The 19,028-nt window shown below is 28.2% G+C and overlaps 1 protein-coding gene across 3 annotated transcripts in view; it reads right to left on the bottom strand.

Moving 5' to 3' along the window:
- Positions 1 to 1,199: 1,199 nt before the first annotated feature.
- The window catches only part of LOC135923644 (contactin-like), a 29,538-nt gene continuing 11,709 nt past the window's right edge, over positions 1,200 to 19,028 (bottom strand). For all 3 annotated transcript variants that reach the window (XM_065458506.1, XM_065458507.1, XM_065458508.1), the window contains 10 exons: positions 18,381 to 19,004; positions 17,968 to 18,143; positions 9,860 to 9,992; positions 7,708 to 7,863; positions 6,744 to 7,006; positions 5,756 to 6,011; positions 4,598 to 5,011; positions 4,255 to 4,373; positions 2,487 to 2,661; positions 1,200 to 2,076 (listed from right to left, as the gene is read on the bottom strand). In XM_065458506.1, the coding sequence (XP_065314578.1) occupies positions 1,883 to 2,076; positions 2,487 to 2,661; positions 4,255 to 4,373; positions 4,598 to 5,011; positions 5,756 to 6,011; positions 6,744 to 7,006; positions 7,708 to 7,863; positions 9,860 to 9,992; positions 17,968 to 18,143; positions 18,381 to 19,004 (2,510 nt within the window). In that variant the 3' untranslated portion in view covers positions 1,200 to 1,882. The remainder of the gene's footprint in view (positions 2,077 to 2,486; positions 2,662 to 4,254; positions 4,374 to 4,597; positions 5,012 to 5,755; positions 6,012 to 6,743; positions 7,007 to 7,707; positions 7,864 to 9,859; positions 9,993 to 17,967; positions 18,144 to 18,380; positions 19,005 to 19,028) is intronic.

Genomic DNA, 19,028 nt, shown 5'->3' with positions numbered 1-19,028 from the left:
AATTTAATAAATCCTGTTCTTTTAAATAAAACAAAACATAGTATTAGTTAGTTGTCATATTGTTCTTAGATAAGTAAAAATGAGTTGGAAAATATGTGGTGATTTGATCTCATTACTATCATTGTATTTAAGATACACTCAAAAATATAATATAAATGTTATCTCTACTTCTATATTTCTATAGTTTAGCTTTAATTTATAGTAAACATAAAAAATATTTTCTTTTGATTAAAAAAAAGTTTAGTTAACTACATCTTAAAATCAATCAAATCCTATCGGAGGTTATCCGTTAAAAGATTTATCTTTACTCCTTTTCTTTAAATTTTAATCAATATTTTTGCCTTCTTTGAAATCTAATTAAAACATTATTTTTAATACAATCTTAAATGGTCATGATTGCTGTCAAGCTTTATGAATACATTATATATTTTTTTTAAATAATTCATTATCGAAAATTTTAATTTCATTTAAATTAGTTATTAAATCGTAAAATTTATGCAAATTTTTTTTCCCTAGTATTTTGAATTTAGTATATTAGTTATTAAATCAATAAAATTAAGTGTAAAATAATCTAAAATTTTGGAGTTTCAATGTACCCTGATTTGTGTTCCAAGTTATCCTGATTATTCTTAGTAGGTAAATTATATATATATTATTAGGTCTTATCTTGTATAAAATTATTCTTGGTTAGAAATATCTCATTCACGGGGAGATATCAGAAAAAATATAGCAAGAAAAGACACCAATTTGTCAAAAAGTTAGAATTTTCAAATAAAAATAATCATATTTTGCAATATTATTATAAAAAATGTCACAGCCGTCGAAAGACCATTCCATCTTAAGGATGCCATATCTTGGACAAAACTCATTCCAATGACGCTATGCCTAAAATGGACTGCTCGCAATGATGATCTATCAGACGAGAAGAATCCTATTCCAGAAAAAAGTCCTTACTCTGATAATAGTATTATCATTTTTAAAAAAAATTATGAGTATACAAAAAATAAATAAATTATTAAAAAATAATATCTATTTTCAAAAACTAATTCATATAAAAATTTGCTATAACTCTAAAAAAATGTATAATGCGTATAAAATATAAATTCGAATGATTGTAAAATTTAAAATATCCATTTTTTAAAAAAATTTAGCGTAAAAAAAATAATTTATAAATATTAAAAAATTTATTTGAAGGAATGTTTAAAATAAGGAATTGTTAAATTGAATTAAAGGTCTAAAAAATGTGATTAACATTTCCTGAGGGTAATATTTTTAAGTTTAAATTCCTAACCTAAAACCTACCCCATCTAAATATTTATTTTTTTAAAATAAATCAAAATATTATTAAATAAAATTTTCAATGATTGATGAGGAGGTTTAAGAAATAACAAAATATTGCCGTTAAATTTAACAATTATAGCAAAATTTTAAGGGTATGAATATTAATTATATTATAAAAATTAATATGACGGAATGTGTTCGAGTTAGAAATGGCGATGTATAATTCGAAGGCTGATGAAGAGAGGAATATAAAGATTTACTCATTCATATCTCTAAAAAAAATCAAACATGAATAAATGAGAATAAAAATTGATAAAAAAATATTTATTTTAAAACAAAATCCTAATTTCAATGCGTATATTAAATCAATGCCCTAAAAATGATTATAAAAGGCAAAATATTTTAAGATGATTGTAATAAGTTGAGATGAGATGTTAATGAGTACTTTTTTTGGTTTCACGTATAAAATAAAAAAAAGGTTATATAACTACTTATTAGAAAAAAATGAAAAATTTTTATAACGGGGAACGGATAACGAATCGAAAGCAATTTTTCTTGATATAATGTACAATTACTTATAATACATTAAAATAATATGAAATCAAACAATTTTCAACAAAGAAAATGCATAGATTGTACATAATAAGGTGACTAAAAATTTGTAATTTAGAAAATTTGGAATGTTCGAGATCCCGTGGGAAGATGGATACGTTTTGTAAGAGTCATCGTCAAATTTTGCCATATATTCTTGGCTCAATCTTTCAATGTGATCTTGTTTTTCTATCTCGTTGCATTCTAGAAATATATAGATTTTTTTTTAAAAAAAGGATAGATTTCAAATAAATATACCGCAACTTAATCATAATATCAGGCTAAAAGAAACATTATGTTATATATATATTTTTTAAAACATTAGTTTGTAAAATATTTCATACACTAGCCCAGACTCAAATCTTTTGATGCGAATATGTAATGTAAACAGAAAAGATGTTATCAAATAAATTTATAAAATTGACACTTCCAATTCATGAATGATTAAGGTAAGGATTTCATTTTGAATTCTCAAATTGATATTTAGTATTAATTTTAAAAAAAATTTCTCAACAAACATCTATATCTCATTATCATTATTAACAGAAACAGCAATTAGTATATTTTTTTTTAAATCAAAGAAAGGTATAACAATATTATTAATTTAAACTTACGCAAACAAACTTCAAACGCCTGACTCATTTTACCGTCGCCGCCTCTACTATATCCAAGTATTCGTATTTTGAAGACTTTGTGTTTAGGAAAGGAGTATATATCGTGAAAATTTATGAGTCCTACTGGTATATCAACGTAATCGCTTATATCCTCCCTACCTTCCCATATCCTAATCTGAAAAGATTAAATGTTACAAACAAGTTTTTAACATTTTTAATTCTTCTTGAAATATTACAATAAAAAATAAAATGGTCATATTAGGAGGATACCGCCGGGTAATTAAGGAGAATGTCAGTTCATTTGATTATATTTTAAAATCAGCAAATAGATGTTTATATTTTGTTATAAATTAATCGCATTCTGTAATATGTATAGAATAGAAGGATAAAAGATTTTAAATCCAATACCTATTTAAAGTGTTTATGTATTTTCTCCTTTCAGATCGAAATTAAAATATTTATATCGCGATATTTGATTATGAAAATTGACAGTTTAATAATTGTAAAATGTAAATTATATGAAAGTTAAATTTAAAACCTTTATTTGATATTCTGGAAATTTCTGAATAATGTTGCATGTATATTTTTAAAAAAATTATTTATTATTGAGTACAGCCAGAGCAGGCGCATGGCTCAACCCAGCTGAAATCAAACTTTTTTTGAAAAGAATATGCCCCTCCCCTTCTTTAAACCTGATTTTCATAAAATATATGCTACCTATCACCATTACCATTTTTTTTCCACTTTGTATTTGTTCATTTTTTTTCATGCTCCTTATTTAACTTTTGTATTTCTATTTTTTTTGTTCTACAAAATGGAAGTATTAAAAAATTCTAGATATTTATTAATAACTAAAATATTATAAAAAATACTTATTAATTCCTAACTCACTAATAATTTTGAATTTAATAAAATATTCATAATAGATATAACTAGAAATAATCATAATGATAAAATAAATTACCGTTTTATTTCTATCTCTTTAATTAAAATATTTTACATTTTATTAATATTTTTGAATAATGTTAATATACTCACAAGGAGAGGAAATTTTCATAAAATTTATTTTTAAAAAATAAGTTTTATTTTGGAGAATTGATATTCAAATATTTGCAAAATTTTGACTGGGGGTAGGGGGGGGAGGTAAAATTTCTCTCCCATGTTACGCGCCTAAAAATGACTAATCAAAATGTTTTTTAAAAAATTTATTACATGGATAAAAAGCATTTATCGGATTCTTCTATTCTTCTCAATTTTTAGTTAATCTAGCCAGCTCAAAAAATCGAAGGTGGTGGAAAATATTAAATTAAACACATTTATAAGAAAATATTGTTATTCGAATAATATTCTTATACTATTTAGAATAATATTCGCGAAGATGAAATTGGAATAATTATATTACGAATAGTAACAATCGAATAAAAAATTCAAATATTTGAATATTATTAAAAATTTGATACTATATTATTAGTTAGAGGCAATAAATGTCATATTTATAATTTAAAAAAAATGAACTGTTCATTTTCTTAATATAACCAAATATTGCAATGTAAAAATCTTTCTGATCATATAATAAGCATTCCTGATGTTAAAAAACAAACTTAATTACGTAATAAGCGTCTTGCGAATTCGAAACCGAATCATTTGCTCCCTTGAGAAATGTTATGTATGTTAACTTTAATTACTAATATTCATACTCTTACACGTACATAGCACAAATACTTTAATTCAAACATTTTTGTGATAAAGTGCAATTAAAATGATAAACTTTGTATCCTTCGAGAGGTTCTTCGTTATTTGACGTGTAAATTCCGCTCCAAGTAATCCTAATAGCGCCGTCCGAATTGGGTCCACTGATACTTATATCGGTCGGTTGCATTAAAGGAGCTTTTATATCAAAATTATAGATTATTCAAAAAAAATAATTCAATTTTATGCGTATCATTGGCTCACATTATAATTATAATGTAATATCTACAATTTTTTTAAAAAAACTTTATATTTGATTAACTTTTATTTAAGACCTTGAAAACAATATTTAAAAAATTGAATTTCAGAAACAAAGAAGAAGAAAAATTATTTATAAATATATTTTTTTAAAAATGATCTACCATCTCTAAAAGTATTCATGTAAACAGGATCTGATAAGGGTCCATTTCCGGCACTATTAAAAGCCATGACCTTAACCCAATACCTACAATTAGGCACGATCCCTATGACTGTCCCCACATCGATGGCACCGTATAAAATGGTCGTCCTTCTATCATTGGCAACGAACTCGTTATCCTTATTTAGGCGACTTTCGTCGAGACCATTTTCAGGGTTACTCGATATGGGTGGAGGCAAAATTTTGTCCTCGATTTTGTTGATATTTTCTTCCATGAGTCCGTACTGAATTTTGTAACCGAGCAATTGTCCTCTTATGATTTCGCGATCTCTAGTTATACCCAACCCTTTCCACCGAACATTTATGGCCGTAGAATTGTGAGGGAAGGCTTGAACCAGGGTGGGTTCTTTGGTAGGTACTTTATTTTAGACAATATAGTATATAGTAATAAAGAATAACTATACAATTTTCAAAAATGAAGTTCCAATTAAAATTACAAAAAGTTTAAATTACTATAACAAAATTATTTTTTTAGGTAGTCATTTTTTAATCATTTTTTTTGTATATATTTAAAAGTACAAAAAAACTTGGTAAATTATTTAATCACTAAAATAATAATATAAATAATACAGTAAAATTTTAAGTAAATTAGTATAAATATTTATTTTTTCAATTCAGTTCAGAAATCTGAATAATTTCAATCGGATTCTAACTTAACACATGTTATATTATATCCAGATATTGTTTTGATGACCAAATCGATTTTTATATTAAATATCATTAAACTAATAAAGGACATATGGTCAGTCTTTCTCCCAACCTTGTCAAAAGGGATTATGTGAGCGAAGGCTCCCCTATTAAATAGACGGGTGGACGGACCATATTATGTTTGACCGACTAAAGAAACTAAGGTCGGTTTTGGTTATGACCTTCTTAAAATATGAACGTTTCTCGGGCAAACACAAATAGAAGGGAAAAGTTAATCTAGATAAATGACCATATCGCGTTCCCGGCTATTTTTCTCCTTCCCCCTTTGTTTGCATTTAAAGAAAAAAAGCTTAAAGCTTTAATGAAACCGGAAATTAAAGAGGTAAAAAGTTAAATCGGTGTTTTAACTGTAAATTAAAAATTATGATATTCAAATATTTTTTAAAAAAATAACCATCTTCTGCAGACATGACAGTGACAAGTTCGCTCTCTGGCCCTTTTCCCATGCTATTAATGGCTCTTATCTTGACCATGTATTCCATAAAATAGTTTTCTTTTCCTACCCGAGTTACGTACAAGTTTTTGTTAGGGTCGTGCAAGAGTGCCACCTCAAATTTTCCCTTTTGATTCGATCTCAGCCAATCCTCTTTTTTAATCCAAAATAATTCGTAATGCAGGCCGGGCCCTCCATGTTCATCACCTAATAAAGGCTGAAGAATTGTTAAGATTGTTATTTAAATATTTTATAAAAAAATGGAAATAAGATATATTATAAAAAAATTAAATTATTGGTTCCGAATTCTTAAAAAAAATAGTTAGGCCGTCTCCTGGTATAAACGTTTAATATCAAATCAATTATATATTTTCATCATATTTCTTTCTCTTTATTTCGTCAAAATATAGACTGTGTAAAATAAAATATAAAAAAAGTTTTATTTGATCTCCCAGTAATTGAGCTTTTTAACTTTTTTCTAAAAGTAAATATTATATATCGAGATAGAAGTCATTAAACTGCAAATTTGATGGTGATTTAGAATACATATAGATTTATATATTAATTAATTAAACATGCTCAATTTTAAGTTATAATTTTTGCTCAATTACTAGACATTTTTATCAACATAATTATTTTTAAATATTTTTTACATTTTTTTATACAATATATATTTTGGAGAAATAAGAACAAAATACAGTATTTATTTTGGTGAAATAAGTCAAAATATATAGAGCGTTTGATTAGAAGCCATATAGACGGCTAAACAAACTACTGTTTAGAAAATAAGATGAACCAGGACACGACTTAAGTATAATAAGTGATTATCCGTATAACTTCTAAAATAATAAGGTATATGTCTTTCATACCATAGATTGATAACATATGGCTCAATATCATGCTGTATTACTATAAAAATTCAATAAGCATTATTTTTAAAAAAAATAACCTCCCATCTCATAACAAGGTCACCCATATTTCCTCCTCCGCCTCTCAATTGCCTAGGGGCTACCCTGGGGGCGTCTGAAGCCGTAACATAACGGGCAGATTCTGAACTAAATTTTCCTTGTCCTAAAGCATTAGTAGATGCTATCCTAAAAGTGTAGGTGTTGCGAGGCAGGAGATTTTGTAGGGAGTGGGAATAGGAAGAATAATATTGAGGTGATGAAGAGCTCAAAGACGGGGAGAGATTTTTAACGCCGGTAGCTAGAACTGCGCAAATTTTTAATGGACAAAATATGATGCATTAATAATTTGTATCAATAGATTATTTCAACCTTATTATTTTAAACAATTAATTTGCTGCAAATCTAATTATGCATAAATCTTGTCGATCTTATCATTTATGAAAATAATGAGGTTTATTAGGTAATGCGAGATAAATGTAAATAACAAAGATAATAAAAAATGGCGGATATGGTATAGATAATGTTTTTGAAGCTGATGGCCAATGATCAGATTTTGTTTTAATTAAAATTTATGAGAGTTTGCAAAGGATTATTATACACATTAAAACTAATTTAATTTGGGCTCTTGATAATTGGGGCAACTGCTTAATTTAATCAAAGTTCTGTGACTCGATCAAATTCATATTAACTACTATTAGAAAGTAAAAGTCTTTATAATTTGGACAAATATCTAAGTTAGGCAAAAATCTTGATCGATTAAAAACGGCTAACTCCAGAAGAATACTTATTAAGCCTCGAGATTTGGCTAATAGAGTCCAATGAGCAAAATCTTCAGGTTTGCGTAATGTTTTTCTGGATAAAATATTGAGTTCGCCGTTTTAAAAAATCAGCTCAAATCGAGAGGTTTAACACTTATCCCAACGGTGATAAAATCAAATTTTATTGTGTTATTATACTATTAGGCTGATTATTAGAGCTTTGAAAAGTGTCATAAAAAATACAAACCTTCTGCCAACACAAACCAATCCCTATAATCGGTTTTTCCCTGTATAACATATCGTACTATAGGTTGCCCATTGTCTCCTCCATTGGTCCACGTTAATTTGGCCGTGGTGGTTGATATGTCGGAGGCGGTTATCATACTAGGCGCAGAAGGAATACCTTTTGTGTGGTAATATAAATTTTAGGACTAGTGTTGTTAAAGTAAATAGCTATTTGCAAAATATTACTGTAACTAGTTATATTTTTTGGAATGTAACTGCCGAAAGTAGTTAGTTACTTTTTAAAATATTTTTTCTATACATCTTAATAAATATATTCAAATAATTATTTTGCTATTAATATGTTATAATATAATATTTTATTTTAAATTAATTAGAATTTTGATTAAATGTTTGATTCTGTAGCTCCTTTTTTAATATTTTATACGGATAATTTATCAGACCAATGAATCTGACAGATACAAAACATAATATGATTGGCTGACTAGTAATTTGATGAGGATGGTAATCAAATGATTTAGAATGACGAAATAGATGTACCACCCACTTCTAAAAGTATTATAAAACAACGACTAAATGTAAAAATAACTTGTCCAAGCTTCAAAAAATATTTTGATTTTATTAAATATATAATAACTTCTTTCTATATTTGTGTAACTGTGCATTGGATTGATGTGATTAATTTGTAAAAAACGTTCAGCCATTTTAACCTGTCAAAGATTTCATAAGGCTTATATATAATGTACTCAATGAAGCCTTAACTACCATTCTTAAAGAGTATCGTATCCAAAATAAAAATTTATGTATAATAACAGATCAAGTAGGAAATTTTTTAAAAGCATTTCGGTATGCCCTACTTATTTACTATATATATCTTCATATTTGTTAATTATAGATATTAAATATATCTAAATAGAATGTCTAATGTCTTCTTCTAAAATGTATTAAGCATATAGTAAACTTAATGGCAATACAAAATTCCAACAATATCCTTTTAGAGTACGATAATTATAAGAAATAATATTGCTACATCAATGCCATCGTTTGTGAAATTTACAAAATAAATCTGAGCCATCATTTGAAATGATTAAAATGAGATTAAATTATCAACTACCATATCCCCCTACAAGATAAAATATAACCATTTTTAAAAGGAATGCCTATATAATTTGATTCATTATGTGATGAATTAAAGTTGGGTAGACTCATAACACGTGGACCTAATTTTTTAAAGTAGTATAAATTTAAATTGTTATTGCTGCAATTCCTTATCTATATAAAAATGATTGGCCTTAGATGGAAAAATAAAATAGAGCAAAAAATAAAAATGCTAAAAATATTGAAAACTCTATTGCCTAAGGCGATCCTGAAACAATTGAAATACGCCCAAAATCATCATCATTTGATCATATTCATTTATTTTAACCTAAAACAACATAAATTTGTTTTTAATGATCGTTTAGCAAATTTTATATAATCCAATAATAACACATTTTTCTTTATATGAAAATTTAAGTTACTTTTTATTAAATATAATTTTGTGCTTATATCAAGTGCTTCCATAGAACGTTTGTTCACACAATGGAAGCTTATATTTGTAGAGAATATAAAATAGCAAGGCAAATAAAAATTAATTAAGCCAGAATTTTTATAAATAATAATCAGTAATGCTAATCTGATTTAGATGTAAATATATTCTCTCATTGTATTTTTTAGTTATTTTTTTATACAAATAAATTGTATATATATAAAATTAAAAAATTAATTTATAATGCAACTAGTTACTTTTAAAATATAACTGTAACTATTAACTAGTTGCATTTAAAAAAATATAACAAGTTACTTTTTTAGGATTGTAACTACTAACAGTAACTAGTTACTTTCAAAAATGACTTTTAACAACACTAGTTTGAACAGATATTTTTGGAAACGCAAAAAAATTTACAACAATGAATAGGCAACATATTGATAGAATATTCTCATTTTTTTAAAAAAAATCGGTTAAAATTAGTGAGAAGACTTGGCTTTGTATTGTGCCATTCATTAAATTGCTAAAGTGTATATCTATTGATCAATTGTGATAACAATTTTATAAGTCAAAAAATTATAAATCAAATCTTAAAAATATATAGTTAAGATGTCAATTATATGTAAACCGGCAATGGTAACTTTAGCAATTCTACTAGGCACGCTGTCGATAGAAGTTCTTGCTATACAAAGATATTCTCCTGAATGTATTAGGTTACTATTTCGGATGACTAGTCGGCTACTATCCTTGATTGGAGTTATCTGTTAATTCATAAAAATAAAGTAAATAATACATTCTGTCAGGGGCGGACTAAGAGACTAAAAGCCCATTGGGACATTTCTAAAAGAAGACCAATAATTGGGGGGTTTCGCCCCTCAACGGCTCGCTTTTACCCGGCCTGCATCCGGGAATTATATGTTTTATTTGAAATCTACTCTACTATATTAAAATTTAAAAGAATTTTTATCTTTTTAATATTTATATAGATCCCTTTAAAAGAATTACTCGTTCTTTGAGTTGGATTATATTATTCTTCTAGTTAATTTATAAACTTTTGTGTTGGAAAATATTATATATATTATTTCATTCATTTAATATCCGTCAAGCCAATCCGCCTTTAATAAAGAAATGATTTAAAATAATCTTCCCATATTTTTTATAAATTAAAAAATTTTATAGTATAATTCTTATTTTTTTATGTAATATATTTACTAAATCTTTTTAATTTTATAAATTAAAAAATTTTATAGTATAATTCTTATTTTTTTATGTAATATATTTACTAAATCTTTTTAATTTTATAAATATTTTCTTTATATTATATTTAAATGGTAGGGAATGTTGTCTCGCGTAAATAACGGGGAATATTAAATGGTGGGAAATCAGAGATTGCAATATCTCTAAAGATGATTAGAAAAAAAACAAGCTAACAAAAAATGAAATATTTATATAAATTAAATAAAAGCTATGGTATATTTTTATATTATAATAAAAAACGGAATATAAAAATATAAATTTTTTTTTAAAAAAGTAAAATAAGTATTATAGTTATTAATGCAATGGTGTGTTGATAGTGAGCTTGATCCAATAATAATATATCGTTATGCAGGACTCAAAACCATTTTAACTAAATCTTGCATCTGCCGCAAAAGGTTTGGCCTTAAAAAATTAGAACATAGGAGTGAGACAAAAGGAGAATAATCTTCTTTTTTATTGCTAAAATCTTTAATATGTAAAATTATGAATGTTGGTAATCGTATTAAAAATTTACTTCTAATTCTTTTAACATGTACTTGCATTTTTTAGTCTAACATATATAAATCCATAGATCTCAATATATTAAAACTTCTAAATGATATAAAATTGAAACTTTTAAACGTTTGCTTCTAAATCGCTTTTGAACACTTGAAAAGAAAGGAATTTGCTGAAGTTGTGCCTAAAGTTAAACTTCTTCCAAAGTTGACTTAACAATTTTCGCATTAATGGTAAACATATACAATATCGCACTTTTCCGTTGAATTACTGTCCATTCATGCCATCCCGTAGTCCTTTGGTTTTCTACCAAATCATTTGCTTCTCATCAAATTCACAGGGCTCAACGTTCCTTTCTTTATAATATTTTTGTTTCCATAATGCGTTTTCAGTCCTTTCCCGAATATTTCGGTGGGTAATTAAAACATTCGCTAAATTTAACTGGTCCGGAGTCCCACATCTCCTTCCAGCATAAAAACCTGTCTTTATCATACGTATATAACGCTCAGCTAAACCATTCGATTTGGGGCTACAAGGGGCCGATCTAAAATGTTTTATGTTGTTTTTAAAATGAAACGTTTTGAATTCAGATCCAGTATACTGAGTACCGTTTTCTGAGAGAATGTATGGTAACCCAAATCTAGCGAAATAATTACGCAGATTATTTATTACTTGCAACTTCAACCCTATGGTGCGTCTACTCAAATTAACCAATACTTTCCAGATACAGGGCCTGTCAAATCAATGTGTATTTGTTCCAAAGGTCGAGAGGAATGTTCCAAGTGTGTAACGGCACTTCTCTGGCTCCCAGTCTTCTTTCCTGCCAACTCTTGCAGCTTTTAACGAACTACTCAACATCTCGATCAAGATTCGTCCGAAAACATAGTATCTACATAATGATTTCATCCCCACTATTCCAGGATGTCCTTGATGAATAACATTCAAAACCTCCTACTTTTCCTCGGGAATAATAATTCTATCATTATAAAATAAATCCTTCTTCAAACGAAATATTATATTTAATAAAATAAATCAATAATTATTTATATCATCAATATACCAATGATTTTTAATTAATTTAATAATCTCTTTCAGATTAATATAATTGTTCGTTTCATTTACAATTTTACTGCGAGCGAAAGATAAATCTTCTATTAAATTAATTTTTAATTCTCTGATTTAATCTTCGAATTTTTTATAACTTCATTGGTTTTTGATCTTCTACTCCCAAATGGGACAGAGCGTCGGCACATTTGTTTTGATTACCAGGTCTATGAATTATCTCATAGTCGTAATTTAATAGCTTTGTCGCCTACCGTATTAAACGATTATTTGTTATTTTATTTAGGTCACTTTTAGCACCTAAGAAATATTTTAAAGGTTTATAATCCGTAAAATAAAATGTCTTCCATAAATATATTGATAAAACTTCTTGATAGCGAACATGATCGCCAAAGCCTCCCGATCATTTTCAGCTGCTGAAAGTGTCCTCGATGCGTAAGCAATCGGTTTCTACTGGCCAGTAAGAAATCAGTGGGAAATAACAGCTCCTTGACCATCTTCGGAAGTACCACAAGAAATCACGACAGGAATATCGGCTAAATAAGGAATTAATGTATCTTCTTTTGATAATACTTCTTTAACTGTATTAAATATTACATTTTCTTGAGCTGACCAAAACTAACTAACATTTTTACTCGTTAGTAGGTATAAAGGAGCACAAATAGAATGAAATTTTTTTATAAACGACTCATGGTAATTTATCATTTCAAGAAACGAACGTAATTCTTTAACATTTGACGGTGTTTTGCAATTTTTTATGGTATTAATCTTATCTTCTGTAGGTTGAATTCCGAATTCGTCAATAACATGACCTAAATAAGTAAGTGACTTCTCTCCAATTTTAATTTTATCGGTCGTTCTTGTCAGTTCAGCCTTATCAAATCTTCTTAATACTTCTTCTAGATTAACTATATGATCAAAATTATTCTCACCTGCAATAATTATGTCGCCTAAAAATAGACTAACCATAGGAATTCCCTTCGTTTAATAGGGTGGGCCACGAAGCTATTAAATTAAGACTATGAGATAATTCATAGACCTGGTAATCAAAACAAATGTGCCGACGCTCTGTCCCATTTGGAGGTAGAAAGATCAAAAACCAATGAAGTTATAAAAAATTCGAAGATTAAATGAGAGATATAAAAATTAATTTAATAGAAGATTTATCTTTCACTCGCAGTAAAATCGTAAATGAAACGAACAATTATATTAATCTGAAAGAGATTATTAAATTAATTAAAAATCATTGGTATAATATAAATAATTATTCGGAGATTTAAAAAAAAAATGATAGAATATTAGTCCCGATAATCTAAAGAAAGGTTTTGAATGTTATTCATCAAGGACATCTTGGGATAGTGGGGATAAAATCATTATGTAGATAGTATGTTTTTTGGACGAATCTTGATCGTGATATTGAAGAGCGTTAAAAGCTGCAGGAGTTGCAGGAAGGAAGACCGGGAGACAGAGAAGTGCCGTTATACTATTGGAACATCCCTACTCGACCTTGGGAACGAATACACATTGATTTGACAGGCCTCGTATCTGGAAAGTATTGGTTAATTTGCGTAGACGCTTTCACCAAATAGGTTGAGTTGCAATTTTAACACATATTAATTCGGCGAGTGCAACACAACAAATAATATGCGTAATTTCGCTAGCTTTGAGTTACCTCACTCAATGACATAGATAATACCTAGACTGACGATTCATTCATTAAAATGCATTTTTAAACGTCGTTAAAAGCAAATCAGCTGGACCGGCCATTTTGGTAACACATATAGTAATTATTCTCATGTTAAAAACTACTATTAAATTGATAACTTGTTGTCTTATTATTTCGATGATCCGGTAATTCTTTAATAAAGTTTGCATCAGATATAGGAATAAATTAGGCTCTCGTTTATAATTTTAATAATGATTAGTGTAACCAAGATGGCGTCTCCACATGATTTGCATTTATGTACACTTTTAATGAATGAATCGTCAGTCTAGGTATTATATATGTCATTGACCTCACTACTTTGTCTCGGATAACGGTACTCAGTTTACTGGATCTGAATTAAGACGCGTTTCTATGCTGGAAGGAGATGTGGAACTCCGGACTAGTTAAATTTAGCGAATGTTTAAATTACTCACCGAAATATTCCAAATGCAACTACCGGTAAATCCCCTGTTGAAATGATGTTTGGAGCCGCTCAGGTACGACGTTAGATCAATGGAAATTATCTACGAGGGAAAGGACTGAAAACGCATTATGGAAACAAAAATATTATAAAGATAGGAATGTTGAGTGCCATGAATTTGAAGAGAAGCAAAAGATTTGGGTAGAACACAAATACTGCGGGATGGCATGAAGGGGCAGTGGTTCAACGGAAAAGTGCGTTTATGTATGATGTTGAATCTGAGTATTGTTAAAAACAAGCATGCCGACCAGCTGAGGGATGCTCATGTACAAGCTAAGGAAATCCCCATAGCAATGACTGAGGATTTGGACAATGTAGAACATAATGGAAATGCAACTCTTAAAAAAAGAGTTTCGAAACACCCAAGTTATCATGATGAGTTCAATTTGTAGTGGGGAAACTGTAATGTATTAATATTAAATAAATTGTATTTTGTTATTTTGGTTTAAAGCTACACTTTATTGTAATAGATTAAATATATAAACGATTTTGTAAAAATTATAAATAGATGCATTTTCTCATTTTTAGATATATTATATTATATTAATAAACACTACATTATAAACACTACATTATAAACACTACATTATAAACACTACATTATAAACACTACATTATAAACACTACATTATAAACACTACATTATAAACACTACATTATAAACACTACATTATAAACACCACAGTTAATCACTATATGTATGTCCTATTCACATATCAGACATAGATCTCAATATATCTAAATGATATAAAATTAATACTATAAGAAACTTTTAAACGTTTGCTTCTAAATCGCTTATGAAACTTAGAAAGAAAGGAATTTGCTAAGTTGTGTTTAAAGTTAAATTTCCTCCAAAGATAGCTTAACAATTCGCATTAATGGTAAACATTTGCGTATATATTCAAGAATCCCACATAATTAGATTTCATCCAATAATTTTCTTTCTACTGACATCATTAAAAGGTTTTTAGATAATCCTATAAAATATTTGCTTGTAGTCTCGTATTAATTTGCTGAAAGTTCGTTCAAATCTCACTTGTGAAAAGATAATGTGATAAGTTATTCGTATACTATTTAAGTCGGTATATGCGGATATATACATATTATATCTGTGTAACATCTCATATAGAACATATCAAACATTGCTTGCATTTTGTATTGCTTGGTTAAAGGTTATCCACTATTGCAACTTTCTTTCATAGAATCTCTTTCAAGTTCTGATGTGTAATCACTATGATGAATCAAATCGCCTGTACTCTTCTTCAAGTCAATAAATAGATTGTTATAATTCTAGAAAATTAAATAGTTTATCACACATCTTACTATATACCTTAGCTAAGGAATAGATTATTTTCAAAGCTTCTTTAATTATACTTTCCCTATTCATTTCATCTAGGATGGAAATTTTGAACATCAGTTAAAATGTTGATTTTCCGAAAATCCTTCTGTAAAACTAGTTACTATCTGATAGATGATATCCCGAAATACTTCAACTCTGTAAATTTGATGGAAGTCATATGGACGCTCATCTGAACGTTTCTCAAAACACCTCTTTTTATGACTAATTCTACTGATGTATTTCAGTTTCCATACATATGTCATCTGGAATCATCAAATCGGCTAATTTTTATAAATAGATAATGCTATATTTGTCGCTTTCATATGTATTGAGAGGAAATTTATTGAATTTAGAATCTTCAACCATTTTCCAGGCAGTTAAAGTATCTAAGTTTCTTGTTTGATATCTTGATAGAAGCCCAATTATGTCTAAAATGATCACCGCTACGGGGTGTATAAGTTATCTAAAGAGGTTGATGTCAGGAGGGGCATCCGACGTGTAAAAAACCATTCCAAAACCCCTAAAGTTAAACCAAATGAGGGGGGGGGGGGGGAGGTATAGCTAAAAGTACTCTCTGGGTCTCCATCACCTCTGACATATGTGGAACCAAATAGAACCACAAATGATGGTCAGAAACAACTGACACTATGTAGAGAAACCGGTTTGGCAGTGATAATAATGACAATAAAGCTGGTTAGCGTGTTTGTTGCAGAGAAATGGGTGGACAAATTATAGAGAAAAAATACTGAATAATCGGATAATGCTAAATTGAGATGGAGGTGTTAATACTGCTGTTGTTGTAAGGGTAAGATATGTGTAGAAAAATTTCCAAGAGATGTAGCTCGTTCTCTGAGTTGGGCAGTACCGCGAATACTTGTGTCTAAGATACAAGAAACTTTTATATCTTGTACTCAGTATCTTTCTGACATTTCTAATAAGATACTAGTATCAATATCAATAACTAAGATCCTTTATTTTAAAAAAAATATTGTATCTTATTCATTTTCTTGATAAAAGATACTGATACAGATTCTTTTTAATATTCATGTTTAAAATTTAACATATCACTTATTTTCTTCAGGAATCTTGTACTAATTTCCTTATTTTTTTGGGCCATATTTTAAATATATTGACAACAAAATTAGCTGGAAAATTTACAACTCATATTAAGATAGGTAGATGAAAAATAACAACACCAAACCGAAATAAGTAAAGATTATATTTTATATATAAATGTAATTAGTTAGAATATCATTATCAATTTTATGCAATATTTTTTAATTTATAGGATGATTAACATCATGGCAGTGAAGAAGAAGAGTGAAATTTAAATTATGGAAATAAGTTCCCCTGAATCAAATTCCAATCTTCAAATTATAGATGGAAATTTTTTAAAAATAAAAGTTAAAAAAGACAATGTACAGGCTGAATATAAAATCATACAAATAAGATTAAACTGGAGGTTTTAAATTATATTAAAGAAAGTCGAAATACATTATAAATGCTTAATTATTATCCTTCCATTAAGGAATTTTTTTTAAAATATAATACTGCCATACCTTCATCAGCTCTAATTGAAAGGTTATTAAGTTTTGGCACAGTTTTAAGTACGCCGAAACGGCAATGGTCTAATGATAGATTATTTGAAAAAATTGATAATCTTACAAAATAATGAATCTATTTCAAATACACTTTTGCAAATTAATATTTAGACTCCCATTAAAAATACTAGTCTTCCTTCACTATCTATGCTAAGAATATGCTAATACTAATATTAAAATTTTAGATTATTATAATTAACTCATCATTAATTAATTATTGTAAATTCTTTCTTCACAAATAAATAATAAATGTATTTTATAACCTATTCTAATTTAATTGGTAATGATAATTTAAAAGTATCTTGTATTTAAGATCCTCTAATTTAGCAAAGGATACAAGTATCATTTATCTTGTATCTTTTTGATATTTTGTAAAAGATAATAGTAATTGTATCTAAGATTCATTTTTTTATAAGGAATCTGTATCTGTATCTAGATTCTTTTTCCGGAGGACCTGCCCAACTCTGCTTGTTCTAACAAATAAAAACGTCAATCTGCAGTTAAAAAAATAGTTTATTTAGTGTGTGAGAAGTTATATGGTCTATGATGATGTAACATGGGCAATTGTGGTACAAGCAGCTAAATTGGAAATAAAGGAGATTAGAATGTTAGATCGATGTGTGGGGCATCTCTGAGAGATAGAAAACATGCGAGGAAGACCCATGAAGACGTAGTTGAAAGTATGTATTTTTACAAATGGCAACGTCCAGGACTGTAAAAATATAGGGGAATTACTAACTGGCTTACCCGGGTAAACCGTCATTAAAGGAGATGAAGAAAAATTAATATCATTTACTAATTCAAAAAGTAGCCCATAATATTTGCTATTCGTGTCTATGAGCACCCCATTATGGGTCCATTCAAACGCTAGCTCTATTCCCGGCTCAGCCAACGCCGCACATTCTAGTGTTAGGTTAACGCCAGGTATAGTTGAAGATACAGAGGATGGGTGTTTGATTATAGTGGTACTTCCTATTTTGTATTATTTTTTTTGCATTTTGATTTTTATAGAAATAAATAAATAAAATTCGGTAAGAGTTAAGAAGTAATTTAGAAAATTTAAAATATTTATTTAAGCAGATCTTTATTATCTAATAAATCTTATATAATAATAAACTTAAGAAACTTTAGAAAATTTTATTAGTTGTAGTCAAAATTAATTTTTTTTATATATAAAAATAGAGGGGAGATTTATTATTTTTTCTTTACTTGCGACAATAACTTGAGTTGTAACAGTGACACTTCCTAAGTAATTTTCGGCCACGCAAGTGTATATACCGGTATCACTGAATCTTAAACTTTCTATGTTTAAATCGCCCCCTAAATTGTCGTTGATTTTGTTATCGAGATTGTTGCCTTTTCTATTTCCGGTCATCATCATGTTTTTATCACCAACTTTGACTCTTTTTGCATCTATATATAACGGAATGGTACTCGAAGCAGGATTTTGATGCTGAGAGGCTGAAAAATATCGGTAGTAATTCTTATCGTAATCATGATCTGAATGCCTGTTTCTGTTTCTATCCCAATCATGATTGTAATGAGAATATCGTGCATTGGATGACAGGATGAGAGGGGCGAAAAACCACTTGAATTTAGGACTGGGGGATGCCTTGGGGCTGCAAATCAGTGTCAGATTACCCCCCTCCGTTAAGACTTTGGTGGGGCTGAGAAGATAATAGAGGCCCATTAAATCGCTTATGGTGTTTTTGTTGAGGGAGTCAGTATTATGGATGTGAGCGGAATCGAAAGTTAGAGGTGGTGAGATATCGAGATTATTATATGTATGGGTGGGAGCGTGAGATTTAGAGACAGTGAAAACTGGTTTGAATGCTTTTTTAAAAAATATTATTATAA

Source organism: Gordionus sp. m RMFG-2023, chromosome 2 (genome assembly GCF_954871325.1).
Source record: "Gordionus sp. m RMFG-2023 chromosome 2, tfGorSpeb1-WG-v2, whole genome shotgun sequence".
NCBI lineage: Eukaryota > Metazoa > Nematomorpha > Gordioida > Chordodea > Parachordodidae > Gordionus > Gordionus sp. m RMFG-2023.
This window is presented reverse-complemented; position numbering and strand designations above follow the sequence as displayed.